General features: G+C 39.0%; 1 protein-coding gene across 1 annotated transcript in view; it reads right to left on the reverse strand.

The window, feature by feature from the left end:
• The window catches only part of PKP2 (plakophilin 2), a 44,156-nt gene that overhangs the window by 16,356 nt on the left and 9,838 nt on the right, over positions 1-17,962 (reverse strand). The window contains exons 3-6 of the mRNA XM_074826260.1: positions 16,476-17,170; positions 11,630-11,768; positions 8,417-8,624; positions 3,015-3,192 (exon numbers count right to left, since the gene is read on the reverse strand). Of these exons, the coding sequence (XP_074682361.1) occupies positions 3,015-3,192; positions 8,417-8,624; positions 11,630-11,768; positions 16,476-17,170 (1,220 nt within the window). The remainder of the gene's footprint in view (positions 1-3,014; positions 3,193-8,416; positions 8,625-11,629; positions 11,769-16,475; positions 17,171-17,962) is intronic.

The following is a 17,962-nucleotide window of genomic DNA, read 5'->3' on the forward strand; positions in this document are numbered from 1 at the left end:
AGTGCACAGTTTTTTTACTTTGTGGTGTGCTCTTCTTTTATTTTTCAGGATTTCTTTGTTAAGAGGTTTTTTTTTTTAAATTAATACATAAGGAAGGAATACTTCTAGTCACCTAATTTGGGATATGCGTTAATTTCCAATAAAGAGATGCAAACTGATTAATCTTAAAAATCTTGGATATTTGGTCTGTACAAATATAGTAAGCCTCATTAAAAATTACTCTCTGCTAGAAAGTATGTTGGCAATCCTGCAGATCAACTTCACCTGGAATTTCCAAGCCCTTCGTGTTCTAATTATAATTTTCAGTGTTCAAGCTCTTGAAAATGAGAAGGACTAGAGTATGGACATCATATTTTTAAATGTAATGTATCTTTGAGCATCTAGATAAGAGCAGTTTGAGATACTTTTCATTAAGGCTGCAGAGCTAACTGCAGCTCTGAAGCAGCCCCACTCACTGACTTTCTGTACAGAGTAAGTTATGTTCCAAATCTATTTTTATTTAACTTAACTCATCTACTATTATGCCTTATTTGTCACGTGTCAAATCGTGTCAAATTGCTGCAACAAGCTCAGAAACAGTAATATCCTGCTAAAACAGAACAACTCTGTGCCCCCATCATCTGGCTCATAGGGGAAGAGGCGGTTCCAGAGTCCTAGCGCAGGAGAGGAGCAGGTCGTGCGACCACAGAGCAGCACAGCTAACAGCCAGGCCTGTTTCTGTTCAAATGCAGCTTGGGCTAAGTAATACAAAAAAAGACAACCTGCTTCATTTCATAGACAACATCACTAGCGTTAGCTAGAGACATTTTATTATGGGTAGTTAATGTTTCTCTGTATTTTCTTTTGAGCCATCAGAGTAAATAAAAGTTAATTATTACTTAGAGATGAAGTTAATTAGTACTTAGTGAGCTGACAGGAGTTCCTGCAGAAAAAGGTGCTTTATTGTTGAGTATTTTGTATAGCTAACAATTCATTTGTCTTCTGAAACCACATGAGTCAGATACAGAGCTGTTTACACAGTAAAAATTCATGCAATACAGATAAAACTACTCTGCTACAGGACATGTTCACTGGGCAGCTTCCCAGCCTCTAAATTTCAAACTTAATTCATTGTATTTTACTAAGAAGAGTTTAAAACTCTGGCCATGCCTTTGCACTCATACATTACTCATTAATTATGCCAAACTATGTCCTTTCATGCATTTTTGAATGTGTAAACAAAAGACATGAGCATGTTCTGCATACTACCCAGGCTACTGTGCCTGGTAAATCTGGCAGGACCCAGCAGGTATTGCAGTAGAACTTACCCAGCACAAATGGCACAAAACACTGTTGTCCCATTAATATCTAATGTTGTTATAGATGAAGATGACTTGCTCAGTCTCTTGAAAGAAAATTCCAGGTACACAAGCACTGCAGTTGTCCCACTGATGGACCTATGACACCAGAACTAATCCTTCAAGTGTGCTAGTCTTCCGGCAGCCCAGTAAAGTGCAAAGGGAATAAATTGTGAAAGAAAGCTGCCAACTTTGTGGTTCTTATGGGAAATGCTGACACTCCTGGGTGTCTGAACCTGAGACTGCTCAAAGGAACTGCCCACAATGAGTTATCCACTGTAAATAACATTACCACAGCTTGAGTAAAACATACATGACAACAAATTTCTGTTGAGGCTACCATGAAACAGTGATATATGAATTTAGTGAATTTTCTTTACACTTCATAGAGGACTAGTTTCTTGTTTACATAGAATCAAATTCTCTAAATAGAGGCACGTGATGATAAAAATCCTATTACTGCCTATAACTGTGTTTTGCTCCAGCACAACTAAGAAATTGTGTTTCAAAGAAATGAACCTTACTGCATTACCTGCTATAGTCTAGGACTCTTCACAGGGTTTTGCACTGCTACTTTTCAACAAATACAACCATAAATCTGTTCTGTCAGTCAGAAATACAGATACATACTCAAGCTATGTATAAGAGTCTTAAATATTTTGAGTTTGTAGAGTAGGCAGATTTTTATGATTCCAGTGGATAGTTGCTTCTTATGTTTCATAAATTTTAGAAATTAAAATGAAGCAGGAATTGTTTGTGAAAAAGGTATTAACAAAGTGGTTATAAACGATACTTATATGGGTCGAAGAACTTTACAGCCTATGAAAGTGTCACTCTTGTATTTGTATCAGCAGATCATACAACTTTAGACCTAGGCTTTAAAGGTCACCATGCTATACATCCACTAGAGCACTGGTCTCCCCAAGAGGTGCACAAGACAGTCTACTGGGGTGCGGGAAAGAAATATTTTTGTACCATTAATAAATAAAATTTAAAAAATTAAACCAGGGTTCATTTCATCTTTATATCATCCTTTTTTATGTATACTTTCTAATGTACATAATATATTAGTACAGTAGTACACGTATATAATTTATAACAAAATAAATATACATATGCTGAGGGTGTGTTCTCAAAAGGTTTTACTGATAGGGGTATATGATCAAGAAAGTTTGGAGACCACTGCACGGGAGCCTTAAAATAAAAGGCTCACACAGGTTTAAAGTCTCTTTTAAGTTACTGTTAGCTTTTCCTCTAGTGCTAATTCGTAATACCACTCCTACGACCACTTTAAAAAGATTTGTTTTCACTACTATCATCACCAGTCAGGAGCTAATACTATACATCATACCAACAACTGTTATTCAGTGAAGGATCTCTTTGACTTCAATGCAACTATGCACTGTAACCAGGCCTCTGATTACTATCTTCTGTTATGGATATATTTAGTTGTAGAGTACCTATCAAATGAATATATAGGACCCTTATAAAGCAAACTGTTTTCACTGTTTTGAGCAGTAATTCTTCTGGTCTGATACACATGAGGCATTTCAAAATATGATCTATATGCAAACTCTTCTCTTGGAGCCGTTGAAGTTCAAAGCAAAAAAGAAAATAAGCGTGCAGGACTGTTTTATCATCACTGTTGTTTTGGGTACATGTAGACTGAGTGCTCACCTCAAGCATCCTGTGGCATTATAGAAGATATCAGGGTCAGGTAGAATACTTGACTTTGGGTAATCACGATCTGGCCAGCCCGAGTAAGGTATGAGAACAGCTTCAGTCAGTGTCTGCAGGGCTTCTCTAATCAACAGGTGCTTCAGCTGGTCATTGGAGGACAAATTCCACAACAAACCTGCAATATCCAAAATAAAATCAGAGTGGCAAAAAAGCTCCCCTGCAGTTTGAAAGATCTAATCTTAAACTCCTTGAAGTCAATGAGTGAAGGAACCCGCCTGGTACTTGATATCCTGAAGAGGAGCAGAAGGGGGTGATAAGAGTTCACCAGCCCTGATCTGAGGACATGGAAATGGGGCAAAAAAAGAGGCACAATTACTGACATAATTAAAGTCAGATCTCTGTATAGTCTAATGCCTGATAGAGAAGTGCAGTTTTCCAGCTCTGCATGTGAATTGCCCATCTGCAGCAATCATCTTCTCCATTACCAAAGTAACACAAGCTAAACAGAGCTAACAACACCAACACCAGTGATCATTCTCCACACTTCCAGGGAGGAATGCATCCCTTCTGGATGTGTGGCAGGACTAGCTGCACTTCCAAGAACCAAGTAAAGACCAAAGAGTGGGAGAATAAACTTACATGCAAATGGGGTAGATGGGAGATACAGAGAATGAGTTTATAGGTCTTTGGAAATCTGCTGGAAGACAGGAGATGCCCATTACCAAGTTTCTCTAACACTTGACGGCAAAATTCCTCATAGGAGGGAAAGCTATTAAACACTGGTTGGCTGTTACTGTCCAGACATTTGTCACTAAACAAATCATTAAGTAACGCTACAAACCTTGCCTACTCACAGTCTCCAAACAACAAAACAAATCTCAAATATAATCTTGCATAACTGATTAGCTTTGCTTATGTTCTATTTTAACAGATGACAATTCTTTTTAAAGTACTCTTCCCCTGGAAAAAGACCGTATTTCTGCTTTTCACTACAAAGGCATTCATTGTTTCCCCAGCCTGCTGCTCTAACTTTCACAGACCTCCTCCTCCAAACACTGGCAGAGTATTAGTGAATGTTCCTTTCATCAGTTCAGAAAAAAAAAAAAAAAGCAAGCTTCTTTTGTATCTCCTTACACTTTGAATTTAACTTCAGCTATTGTGAGCAATAGTAAAATCAAAACAAAAGCCAGCTAGAAACAGCCAATTCCTTCTTCTGAGATCAGTTCTTCAACCTCTGAATTAGGCGATAAAAGGAAGAATGTATTTTCCTGAAGGATAAGTAAGGCTTATAGGAAATCAGACAAGCAGTCCAAAGGGCACTGGTAAGGGAAGCAGGTTAAGACAGAATGGCCCAAATGCAAGTGCACAAGGACAGAATATCATATTAAAAGGAACAAGTGCATTCTGAATTATAGACAGATACCTACAATAGAATTGTCAGAACAGAATTTGAAATGTTGCTCACACTGTAAATTTTCCTACAAAAATCCCACCTTTACCCACAGACACTGTCTCACTGGACTCAGAAGATTCTCTCAGTGGCATTCTGGGTGTGAATTTGTTCACATTAGAAAATGTCTTCAGGAGTGGGCTCTTTGCTTGCAACTATGCTATAATGTATTCATAGGGGCACAGTTTTCCCTTAGATGGTTATCTGGGAAAATTGGTGGGGTGTCCTTTTAAATTTATATTTCTTTTAATGACAGTTCTGTTTCTGCTGTAATCTTCCCTGCAGGAAAAATTTTCTTTCATTTCTTAGATTTATGCTGCATGACAACAAGATCAAGAAGTTAGATACTCCCTGGAGGCTCATCTGGCTTACTTTCAAAAGCTAATTTTTTTGTTTTTTTCATGCCACAGCCATTTTACTTTCTGTTCCTCAGTATGCTCTCCAAATACTACAAAATGTCATTCCTGTCTTGGCTCCTGCATTGTCTCCAAGTGACATCCTCTCCTACTATTCAGGAGTAACCTCATTCCCTCCCTAAGAGATTTGCAAGAAGTATGTTTGTATGTCAAAAAAGGACAAACGCTATGGTTCCTTTACTTTCCTTGTATCAATTATTTTATGAAGTTAGCAAATTCAGCCACCGTGATCTTGAGGAGGTCTCATTCCCCCTAAGAAGAGGTCATATAAGCACAGAAATTGCACAGAGAAACCAGACAGCTATTTTCTGCACAGGGGCATTATGTAAACTGGTCCACAGCAGCTTTCAAACCACTGTCATAAGCACAAAGCCACTTTGGTGGGGGTACTGGTTTGGTGCTTTTTCTGTGTTGTCCTGGGATGCACAGACTGAGGTAGGACACAGCACTTGCTATAACCAGCATTCATCTCCATACACCTTCATTGTTTTCAGTCTTTTCATAGGACAATACAAGGCACACTGCATGACTATGCTCAGATTATATTCCTCAGCCTAGGCCTTGAAGAAAATACAAGCCATCAAAATATTACTTGAGAATGTATGATATGGCTTAGTATTAGCCAAGCATCTGTCTGTATTAACGGTGCTGGTACTAATAAGCCAGTGACCTTAAAGATAACCTTCTAAGGCTGAGATGTACTTATATGCACAGGTATTAGATCATATTTCTGACAGGTAATAAAGTACAGTATGAGAAAACTTCTGTGTCTTGGAGTTTTAGCTTCCTTCTCTTCAACAACTTCCTTATCTCTGTATATTTTTGTCATGTGGAGTGCTTTGGTATCATGCTTCCTACACAGCAGTAGAAACAAAAAGCTTTCCTCTGCTGAACTTAGACGTATTTATTAATGAGTACCACATGCTTACGATCTTTAGCCAGAAGTCTTTCACCAGAGTTCAGAGTGGTATTATCAGGTACCAAGATTATTTTACTAATCTCTTATGGGGGAAGACATGCAGCTAATTATCCTATCATACATTTGGAAGTCCCTAATTTACAGTCAAAGTAGTCAACTAATAAGCATGACGTGGAAAGACAGATGGACTTCTCATGTTGAGCAGGTGGAAGCCCCAAGGTTCTGCATTTATCTTTTCCAGGAAGTGTTACAACACTGCATTGTGATTGCACACACAGCTCTGACATTCCACCAGTCTTGCAGGAAGCCAAAGGCAATGCAAAAGGAGAAACAAAACTTGAGATGAGCCATCAGTCAGACAGGGAAACCGTTGCTCAGCAGCGTTTAACCATCTTTGTAGAAAGGCACCCAGAGGTTTGCATTGTGCTTGGAAAAGCCTTATGTTGCAGCCCTTCTCAGGCTACACAGTCAATCTGTACAAGACAGTAATTCCAGTGTTTCCTAGATATCACTGTACATGCCAAGATCATCTGGAAGCACTGACCTTAGTAAGCAAATGCTTAACAGTGACTGTCTACCTCCTGTCTGCAGCCAACTCCTTGTCTGCCTTTGAAGTGTGGGCTGGGAAAGAAAGAATCTGGAAGCAAAGTTAATATTCTCATAGAAATTCATTCAACCAGGCTGCCCTTTGCCCTGTAGGCTCCTCGCAGTTTGCTGAAGAGCTGGCAGAATTGTTCAAGGGATGGCAAAAAGTATGCCCTAGTGCCATTTTCACCAAGGGACCCAGCGTACTTCCTCCTGACCACATATTTGGTCTTGAACAAGGTGAGAAATACTTCTCTCTTGGTGTATTTTTAAAGCCATCCCTTGCAACCGATATTGGAATATTTTGTGTTACACAAACTACAACATCCTGTTTGGTATCGCTTAAATATTTTGTTGGTGTCTTGTATGTTTCATAAGTAAATATTCATGTTCAATGACAGCAGTAATTGCAGAAAGAACGTGCCCCTTCATCCATATTCACATTGGTGTAGGGGAAGACAGTGATGTTCACAATATCCGTATGAGTTACCCTAAACAAACAGTCAAAGCTTTTGTCAGAAATGATGAAATTGCTAGCAAGAAAAGAGCATTAGCTTTCTGGCCACTGCACTACCATTTTCATTGCTTCCCTCACTGGTGCATAATAGCACTGAGAGACAACGCACTATACAGTAAGTTACTAAGTGACCCAATTCTGCATCTGATGAATGTGAAAAACTTTAAAACATTTTAACGTTGCAGAGCTGTAGAACTGAGCCAAAAGAGCCAACAATACAAAGCTTTGTTCTCCAGCTTAGGGAGCACGGTATTTCAAATACTTAAAAGAATGCAGAATTACAGAAGGTCTCAACATGCCTTTGCTTCAAGGCAGGGCTGCGTGACACCCTCTGTATCTTTTCAAGCACTGTCATTTTAATAGCTTGTGTTCCTAGTATCTTTAAAGATCACTCAAAATAAATCCCCGTTCATTTATTCATAACATTTTCTTCCATTTATAAAATACGGGCCTGCTCTTCCTTTGCAGGCTAACTAGAATGAATGAGGGTCACAAGCAGTTGACTTCCTAAAGACACACTATGGTCAAACAGGAGTGCAGGGACTAAGTGATGGGCATTTCTTCACTGGCTGCTGCAAAGCCAACAGAGCAGTAACTACAGGTTTCTTTGTGAGTAATGGTGGACATTTCCTCCCACCATTCCTTCTGCTACAGTGATGTACAAGAGGTGTAATATGGGGTTACTGATTCAAAGGGCTCTTCCTTCAAAATTGCAATGGGTGCTACCAATTTTTAACAGTTCTTCCTCAAGGACATTGGAAATAAAAGGGTGAGAACACGAGCCCTGCAAAGACTGAATCCAGAATGCAGGTCACTCCACTGATGGTGCTGTATGACCTTTATAGACAAATGGATGTCCTGCAGGAATTTTCTCCCCTGCACACAGGAAGGAAGCATGCTGTTGCTGTGGCAGAGTTTTGTTTGTCACAGATCTGAGAAGACAGACTCAGGTGTAAACCACTAGGAGTGAGAGAGCTCAGAGTAGGAAGCTGTGGCAGTAGGGTTTGTGGGGAGCAGGACAACCACTTTCTATCCACAGCGCCTGACAATTCTGGGGGACGGTCTTCAACAAGGAGCTCCCAGTATGCACTGGCAGAATAGTGTCAAAAAGTGAGTGCTGAGCTGCTGCATAAGTAGCGGGCGCTAATTATGGCCCCAGGCACCTCTGGAACTGGCCACCAAAACAGTTCTGCAGAATTTGCTATTTGGGGCCTCACTTTCTTTTTTGGAATATCTAGGACTTTAAGCTTCCTGCAAACAAATAGACTCACAGTCATTTCTGAAGAAGCTTTAAGTGGGGAAGTTGTAGTTCCCAGTCTCTTCTTACTGTCTTAAAGACTGATCTTGAGCAAGGACCTTGGAATTTCACCCTAAGGGAAAAGCTTAGAATAGGAGACAATGTTCTTGTATTTAGCCACTAAACATTGGCCTGTGTAAACAATCATGTACCTTGCAGGGAAGGCTTGTGTGCTGCTTAAAGCACTTCATGGTTGAGTGCACAGAAAACACTACCTGTTATTTGCTTTTTAGTCTCTACATCCCTGGTGTGTCGGAGTAGGCGGAGCAAAAGTGGGATCCCTTTCTGCTCTGACACTTCCAGTTTGTTGTCATTGTCCTCAAACACCAAATTTCTCAGAGCACCACATGCTGCCCGCTGAATGTCCTCGTTCTGAACATCAAGAAGCTGTAAAAGTTTGGGGATACCACCAAGTGAGAAAACCTGTGAAGAAAACAGAACACAGCAGAGAATAGTTACTGTAAATTACAAACTGCCCCCCCCCCCCCCCCCCGGAAACCGTTAAATAGTCATAGGGAATTTTTTCATTTGCTCCTATTTGAAAGACTTGAAGCACAGATCATTAACCATTTGGACATGACTGTTAACTTCTGGGATTTCATATGAGGCATAGTTAAAATCCACAACTAAGGGAGGCATCATATTTTAATAATTAATGTAAGAGAATGAAACTAAATCTCTTCCAGCTTTGCTGCAGATTTGTACTCTCTGACAAGACATTTAATTCCTCTGTATTTTAGCTTCCACGTTGGTGAAATGGATATTTGAGATTTAACTCTAGAACATTTATAAACTGCTTTGAGATTTCTGGATGTAAAATATTCCTGATGTGCCAAGTTTGTTTTTTTTTCTCAGCTGCCAGCCTGATGGAAAGACAATGCTTTTCTCTGTTAACTTCTGGGCATGTATTGAAAGTGTATTAAATAAGAATACATTATATGTAGTACTTCTTATCTGTGGCATACTGAGAAAAAAATAGTAAACTAGTAAACTTCAAAATGTAGACCATTAAATATTGTAAGCTAGTTAACTACTGAACCACCCACATTTAACAAAGACTACTCTTCAGTGTCTAATTCTTTAGGAAATGAGGTTTTGGCCCCAAATGAATGAAGAATTAAGATGTTACTTTACAGCAGCTGTACAGAAACAAATAGTTTCCAAGTTTTACATGTTGTGGCAAATGATGAATCCCATATGAGCTGTGATGTGGCATAAGCAAGCCTTGGCTCATTTCGGAATCAGTTTACTATAGAAAAAACCTTGCATTCATGTACAATTGAGGATGGTTTCCTCCAGCATCTCAAAATGCCATATGGTTTTGTGGACAAACTCACCCTTGTGTAGAATCAACAGCATGTGAAAGACTTAGAAATGGGATACAACTGTTTTGAGTAGCCCAGAGTTTAATGATAAAAAGAATTCAGTACAACCAACAGGTGTTGGCAACATGAAGAAATGAAACGTAACAAAGCCTTTTGCTCTTCATGCCCTGGCAAACTACACTGCCTGCCTGCCTGTCTTTCCTCTGATTCAGCTGTACAAAAGGCAGTTTCTTCCTACTGCACTGTTGACCTGATTCCCCCTTCATTCATTCAGCAATCATCTAGATGCTAGCAGAATGAAATACAGAAAAATATATCTTGAAGTAAGTGGAGCATAGAGCATGCTGAAGGCACATCAACCTATGTTATTACAGCAGATAGATAAGCCTTTTGACACCAACAGTGTAGCTGGCTGGTTTTTTTAAACATTTATGCAGACTTTCTGTTGGTAATTTTAAGTGATTTACAGCCCTTGTAAAAGAAGTGGTGCTATTTCAACCTAATCTGTAGAGAGAATTTACAAAAGCTATTGATTGGTCTTTCTAAATTTTCATCAGTAGACAAAATTCACCAACATACTGTAAGACCACAAGCTCACAAAAAAAAAAAAAAAAAAAAAAAAAAAGCCACTAGACCCACAGGCTATCAAGTATCAGGGAACAAACCATCGGGAGAGAAAGAAAAGGAATGCAGACTGCAAGGCTAAAAAGGGAAACAAGACAATGCCAATGTGAACAAGGCTGATGGGCACCAAACAGAAAAACTCAGCTAGGATATGTGGGATTGACAGGAAAATAGAAGGCAGCTTCAGGCTGACTGCTCCAATTTGAACTCTTTTACTCACACACTTGTTTTTCCAGGAAGCTGCCTGAGAGAGATTTGAATAATAAACCACCTTCAAAGATTCAGTTCTGCAGCTCTGTCCTCAGAGTCAAGTTAAGGCTTTTAATTGTACTGGTGTTTTTCTTCCAAAACAGACTTTGACCTACCGTGAAGCAAGTTAAAACTACCAAAGGACTAAGTGATGTTTGTCTGTCACTGAACTGGACTGCATATACACCAATATGGAATTAAGGCTGAAATTATGTATGAATAATACTGAGCATATTGCAAAACAAAGCAGGTGTAAGAATCTTTTTTTTTAACAGTTGAAATAAACAACCACCTTTCACATTAATGTAAAGAACTGTTCAGCAAGAGAGCCATAACTGTCTTTGATAGTGAAATTTACAGAAAAGGTAGAAAAGAATATTTTTAATATACCCTTTCAAAAAACTTGTAAGAAACTTAACAAATTTGATTAATCCAAACAATGTATTACTGTATTTGTGCAGTCCCAGCAAGCCCAGTTTGGCTAATCCATACAGTGTGTTAATGTATTTGTGCAGTTCTAGCAAACCCTGAAGTTTGGATAAGTTTGTGCTGTACTAGAGTTTTCTTTGCTGGGATATTTCTGTACCAACAGTGTAAGCATGCCAGTCAAAAATGAGAGACAGGAGCAATTATACTGACAAAAAGTTCAGATTCTACGACTTATAAAGAAAAGAACTATGTTTGTTTGGCCTGAAAAACAGCAAAATAAGTGGGTATACGCTTAGCAGCTTTAATGTATATGAAAAAACAACATGAAGAGGACAAAAAATGGACATTTTTCTCCATATCCATCAAGATAGGACAGAAACTAACCAACTCAGTTTGCAAAAGGGAGATTTAAATTATACTTCAGGAATAACTGGTAAGGGTAGTAAAGCTCTTTTGACTGCCTGCAGGAGCTTGTGGGATCCTAATCAATGAGATTTTTTTAAAGTTGGTCATAAACATCTGTAATTACAGATGGTTTGGGTGAATGCTTATCCTACATTTCTATGTCTCCTATCACAAAATTCTAAAGACCAAATTTTTGCTAGACCACTGCCATTCCACGGATTTAAAAGAATCTGCAGCAAAACGTATCAGCATATTTTAGGGAAAATATTCAATATCAGTATCATACAAGGTTTCTTGGAGTGTCTTTTTTTTTTTTTTTTCACGTTGGCACACAGTGTCATTCAGTAAAGTTATTTGCTCTACCTGATTGTAACTGACGTAAAAATAATTACTTACTTTTCTTCTGGCATCTGCTTTCTGGAAGCACTCATGCTGTATGAAAGTCACTGCAGCAAGAATCCTAGGCGTGGATTGTGTATTTTCACTCTTCAGTATGCTAACTGCATGCTCCAGAGTCATTTCCCCTTCTGGGCTCCTTAAAAGTATAGACAGAGCAAAATATAGTGAAACCAGACTACAGAAAAATCATCATTTAGCCTGTGAAATTTCTTGTAATACCAGGATTTTCATATCTTTCAAGTAATTTTAGCTTTTCTTAGAAAATTATTCCCTTTCCAGTAGCAGAAAATATTATAAAAGGTTTAAGAGATACTAATATTCCAGGGGAACAAAAAAATCACAAATGGAAGTGTTGCAAAAATGAGACGTTCTGGACAAAGCAAGTCATGCTTCAAATTATAAAAACAAAATGGAAACATCAGTGGATGAAGGACAAAGATCTGAAGCCAATAACCAAAGCAGAGCATCTTTTACTGATCATGGAGATACCTTGATGTTTTTCTCCGTAATGTGATGATTGCTTTTTTATATTTGTTTTCATGCCTTTCTTCAGTTTCTCAGTTCCCAGACTACACATACACAGGGCTCAGTACCTGTTTTTTTCAAGCTTACAGAAGTTGTTCTAGATTGAAATAGATGGGCAAAGCCTTTTTTCAGGTGGGTCAAAACAAAACCACCACTCATTAAATCAAGAATGTACATTGCCTGTGGTAGGATTAAAAACATCCATGGCCATTTTCCTCCCAACTTCCAAGCATGTTTGCTTGAATGGTAATTGTGTTGGACAACCATATAAAAATTGGAAAGAGAGGTCACAGACACATTTTTTTTTTCCCCAGTAAATGGAACATAAAACAATTCACAGCACAATCAGGTACATTAGCTCTGGGACAGGTGGTTATGTTCTCCAGCCTTATTTACTTTTTGTTTCAAATACTCTCCACCTAGAGAAAAAAAATGGGAGGAAAAAAAAAAAAGTGGACAAAACCATGAGTATTCTTTCTTTTTTAAACCAAATGATTTTGTAGAACCAGATCCCAGGCTGGCCAGACAGGGATGAGGGGGCAGTCCATGAACCACAGTGAAACAAACAGTCATTGGCAATAACTCCCTACTTCAGAGCTACCAGAATAGAATGTTTTACTTGATAATCTTCTCAGTAAGTGCATCTAAAATTAGGAATTTTGACACAATGACCTTTTACGTTAAAATAGGCGTCTGGGAAATAAATTGGCTTAAATTGAAATTTTTATTTTTTTTTCTTTTAACTAAGCAGAAATATTAAATAATAAACAATGTTCAGAAAAATGAAATAGGAAATGTTTTTATACTGAGAAAAGAAACATTTCTAAAGCATGTGTTTGTGGACTGCACCAGCAGTAACTCAGTTCTTCAGCTCTGAGACGGTCTCAATAATGGACTGGCAGGAGTGAAAGAGCCTGGAAGTCCAGACTTGCCCAGAATGGGCTGTGGAGGGGCAAGATAGACAAACCAGGCAGATATCAGGCAGATTTCTCACAGGGAACCTTGCTACAAATGCACTGAAATCAAACTCTTTTCCCCAAAATATCTATGATGAACTCATGAGCTCTGAGACAAAAATGGATTTTGTTGGAATTTTTCCTGTCATCTACACTATAAATCAACATCTGCTGCTTGCTTTTGTTAAGGCAAAAGACAATTAGTATGGCTGCAAGGACAGCAAGGAAATGAAGAACAATTTTGATGCACCTGTTGCAAATGAAATTAGACTCTACTACCCTGAGGTTTCCACCTGCCTTTGTGTTTTACTTTGGTATAAATCATGTTATTTCTTGTCTTCTCCCCTCCTCTGAGTTATTGAGCAAATATGCTGCATCTATAGGTGTTGAGGCATGCTTGTGCAAGACAGAGATGAAATGGACAGTGTGTTGAGGATGTCAATGGACAGGTTAAATCAAAGTGAAATTAGACAGAACTGTGGTTACTATCTCTAGTGCCCTGGGCTCTGGTCTGGCAATGCTTACAGCTTCCAGATTTTCAGAGTTTACTTCAGCCTGGATTGAAAACAAAGTAGCTACTAAGTTACTCTAAACTGTAAGTTGGATGTACTGATCAGAAACCTACTTAAGATCTTGAACAATGAGTAATGGAAAAAAGCCAGATCATATTTCTTCTTACTCTAAGTGGAACAGAAAAACAGGCTTTTCAAGATTGGCTTTTAGTCTGGTTTCTTAAATCAACAAGGATTTTGTGACCATGTTATATATGTGCACGTGTGAGCATGCCTACCTGCCTGTTAGTCACTGCAAGAACTTTGGAGCCCTTTGATCAAATTCAGTCACCTTCTACAGGTGGCAGACATCTCTGATGTATTAAATTGTGAGTCATTTCAGTGACTAGCAGCAGAGAAGGACTCTATCCATGCACTTCCCAAGGTCATGAGCTGATCCCTTAGGGACACCAGAGAACCTATGTGGGAACTCAGCCTCAGGATGCCAAGGATGTCCCAGAGTAGTAAAGGTCCATCAGCAGTCACTGCCAGGCTGGGATAAACACATGCACAGCCAGAGACCAAATTTCTAAGTGCTGGGTGTGTAGATCTGCATTAAGACTGAGAGCAGCCCACCATTCACCTTCATGACTGATACTTCCTTCATGACTGATTCCTTCATGACTGATACTTCATGTGCAGCAGCCAAAAATCTTTCTCACCTGTTGTGCACTGCCATACTAGGATTGCTCTTTGTTGGATAAATACAACATTCACTAACGTTTTATCTGACAGTAATAAAGGATGCAATATAATCTTTAGCCCTCAATAGTATTCATAAAGTTGCAGCACCCTAACTCTTGTGTAAATAGAATTTGATGCGATGATTCCATCCTACCCTCAAAACATTTACAGGCAAACTTAATAGCCACGTGGCTGATTAGCATGTGTAATGACAATAAACAAATGGACATTCAGGCAATGGTTGTTAAACAGAATGATTTGACAAGTTCTGACTTCACCTTAATTGCCAGAATATAACATTTTTGAGATATATACTACTAGCTATATATATATAGTAGAGATAAATGAAATCTGTAAACATCTGCAACAGGAACTTTAGAGGCTTTCACAGCACTTCCAATTGTTTTCTTCTCTAATTTCCAGGAAAAGCTGAACTTAAAAACTGGCACCTAGGGAATTATGCTGTCAAAAAGATTTCCATTAGGTCACAAATCTTCCACCTGAGTTCATCATGGTCTCAAGCAAGCCTCTTGCACAATGACTGGAGATAAATGTTTACATCTGCAGGTATGAAAAACACTTTGGTTGATGTTTGTGCAGGCAGACAACCAGACTCCAGTGTCTGCACCTGCAAAAGAAGAACCAAAATTGCTCCTACACAAAATTAAAATATCAGAATTGCTGGCCATAGCTCAGAAATGCACTCAAGAATGTGCTTAAAGTAAACTATTAAGTCAATGAGATATATGCCTCTTTGTAAATTGTCTTTCTGAGAAATTAAGTCCTCCCAGGTACCTATTTTCAACATTACTACTCCCAAATTTTTAGCTGTTGTGAGCTCTCAGCTGTTTTTTCTAGACTTACTTGCTGTAAAGACTGAATAGTCACATCATTAATACCAGATCTTTTAACTCCTGCATCACCCAGAGGTGAAAATTTCCATCCAGATCAGATGTGGGCACAAGATCATATATGTTTGTAAACCAAGACATAACACACAACATGTAGTTGATGACAGAAAATACCTGATCTGTGTGTAGCAGTGGTATCAGGTGATGCCTCATCTCACACAGTAGCAAATTTAGAAAAAGAAGAAAGGTGGCCTTTGGAAAAATGAACTTAACAGCTACACAGTTATGGAAAAAGAGACACTTCTAACACTGTTGTAAATCACACCATGATTAACTTACATAAAAAACCTTGGGATCCTATTTCGACCATGAAACAACAGAAACCACAGTAAACAGTGCAAGTAACCATCTGTTTACCGATGTCCATTGAACCTTAAGAGCTTTGGAAACATTCAGAATTATTCTAAAATGAAACAAATGTTCACTCCTGAGGGGAATTTCCAAACTGATAAATATTCTCTTTTAAAAATGGAACCGATTTAGACACTCTGAAATCTTCTCTGTAAGGGAATTTAACAATTTTCCTGAAGTCTGGGGGCAGCTTTGGGAATTTCTGCCATGGAGCTAACAGGGCTTCAAATTAAGACAGCATCCTCAGAGCATGTAGGATCTCATGGTAGTGAGAGGCTCTGGGGTGCTGAGATTCAGGAGTTTATGTTTGTTCTGGGGATGGATGGTGCTACAGAGCTAAGAGAAATTTCTGCCTGTGTTTTAACCGGTTTATCAAAACTAAATGTTTCCTTGAAACCATGAAGGATTTTTAACTGGAAATTGTCAATCTGCCAAAAGCTGCTTCACTGGTAGATTTCTGGCCTATTCTCATGAGAACCAGTCCTGAAATCATCTGGTCTCGTATGAGCACAAAATCTGCCAATGCATTACTGTATGTTGAGACTTTGGTTGTAAATTACTCAGTGACTACTTCATGTCTCCTCATAAAATTGATTAACTCTTGGCAAAAGGGGGTCCCAAACTTGAGCAGGAGGTGTGGACCCTGCAGCATGTACATACATACACAGTTTTTCTCCCTTTCCTCTGTTGCACTGGAAGTGGATTTTTAAAAGCAAATCTACTTTCTGCATCCTCTGCACTGACATTTCTTACACTGTGGTGGCTGCTGAACCACAAGCTGTCAGTTTACTTTCTCTTTGTAAACTAATAGGTTCCTTTCAGCTGTGACACCCCAGAACCAAAGCAGATCCTGCATTGTGCTTACCCGAGCTGAGATCCATTGACGGTGACTTGTTCGCTCTGCAGGAAACCATTTCTCCCTGCTGCTGCCACGGCAGCTGTCAATGGCATCCTCTTCCCATCTGTTTCTGCAGTGACACTGGCTATTGAAGCTGGCTGGGAAGCTTCCCTCCTGGTCTGTGTGCTTCTGAAAGTAGTTTGGTACCAGCTGGGCCTTAAAGATTGCCTGTTCTGAGACCCCAGATGGGAAGCAACTGGTGATCTCACCTGTCCCATCGCACTGCCTGAGATCAGGTAGTTCTCTTTCTCCAAAAGGTTAGTCATACTGCGACTGTTGCCTGCTTGATGGTACAGAGGTACAGTGGAGCTGGGGTAGACCCCATCAAGGATGGCATCATTAATAGCTGCCATGTGGGAGTGTCTCTTAAAGGAGCGTCCCCTGTTCACTGAATCACGAAGAGTGTAACCAACAATCTCAGACCGAGCATATCTTGGTGGGACAGTCCCACTGGATCTCCTGCTATCTCCATGCCTCATGGAGAATCCAGTTGAAAGCCCTCCATCATAGTGAAAATCATTGGACACATATGCCAATCTTTCAGGACTTTGCTGGGGTGAAACCTCTAGTCTCTTCAGAGGCTGCCTTTGAGCTCTCTCTTCCATTGTCTTGTAAGTAATCCTCGTCCCCCAGCCATTTGTATAAGAGGAGGGTGAGGCCACCTGTTCAAGGGTGCACAAAAGAATAGGAGTCACAGTAAGATCACAGCATTTAGGATTAATAGCAAAGAAATCAAACCCCAAAAAGTAAAGACAAAAATTCTAAGGTCTGCTACCAGAATCAGAAAACAAAATGAGAACATCACCAAAATTGTGTATTAAATGGGATTCTGCAACATTTCTTTGTATCTGCCTAATGAAGGCACTAAGAAGTATGGTCTAAACACTAGGAGACAAAGTCTAAGCACCTAGTCTTCTGTCATTAACTCAAAAAAGATGCATAAGTCAATTATGTCTGGTAGCAAACAGTCTGCTTATTAATGGAGATTTTAGTTTCAGTTTGAAACTCCTTGGGAATTAACACCCACATCTGCTACTAAAATTAAATTCAAGGCTGTCCAATAGACAGAAGAAAATTAATCAGTTGGATATTAAAATATTATACTAAAGTGGCTGCATATTGCTATTAACCTCATTAATATAATGTTATTTAGCCCTCCTGTTCACTTTGTGGTAGGATCTAATAAAAAGCAATAATCCCTTCCCTGTTTGCATAACCTCTTAAAAATGAAGGAGATTACATAACATTCTAAGAAAACCAAAATGACCGTTTCACCATCTCAATGGTTTCCCTGACTTTACAGTTGCAACTTCAGATGATTTTTCTTTTCCTGTCCCTAATGGGCATGGACAGTAATGGATCATCATCTTGCTTTATAATTTTATCTTTTATAAACTCAAAAACCCCACTTCCTTCAACCTTTCTTTGTAGAATGTGTCTTCAATATTCTTACT

Source organism: Strix aluco, chromosome 5, assembly GCF_031877795.1.
Source record: "Strix aluco isolate bStrAlu1 chromosome 5, bStrAlu1.hap1, whole genome shotgun sequence".
NCBI classification, from domain to species: Eukaryota; Metazoa; Chordata; class Aves; order Strigiformes; family Strigidae; genus Strix; species Strix aluco.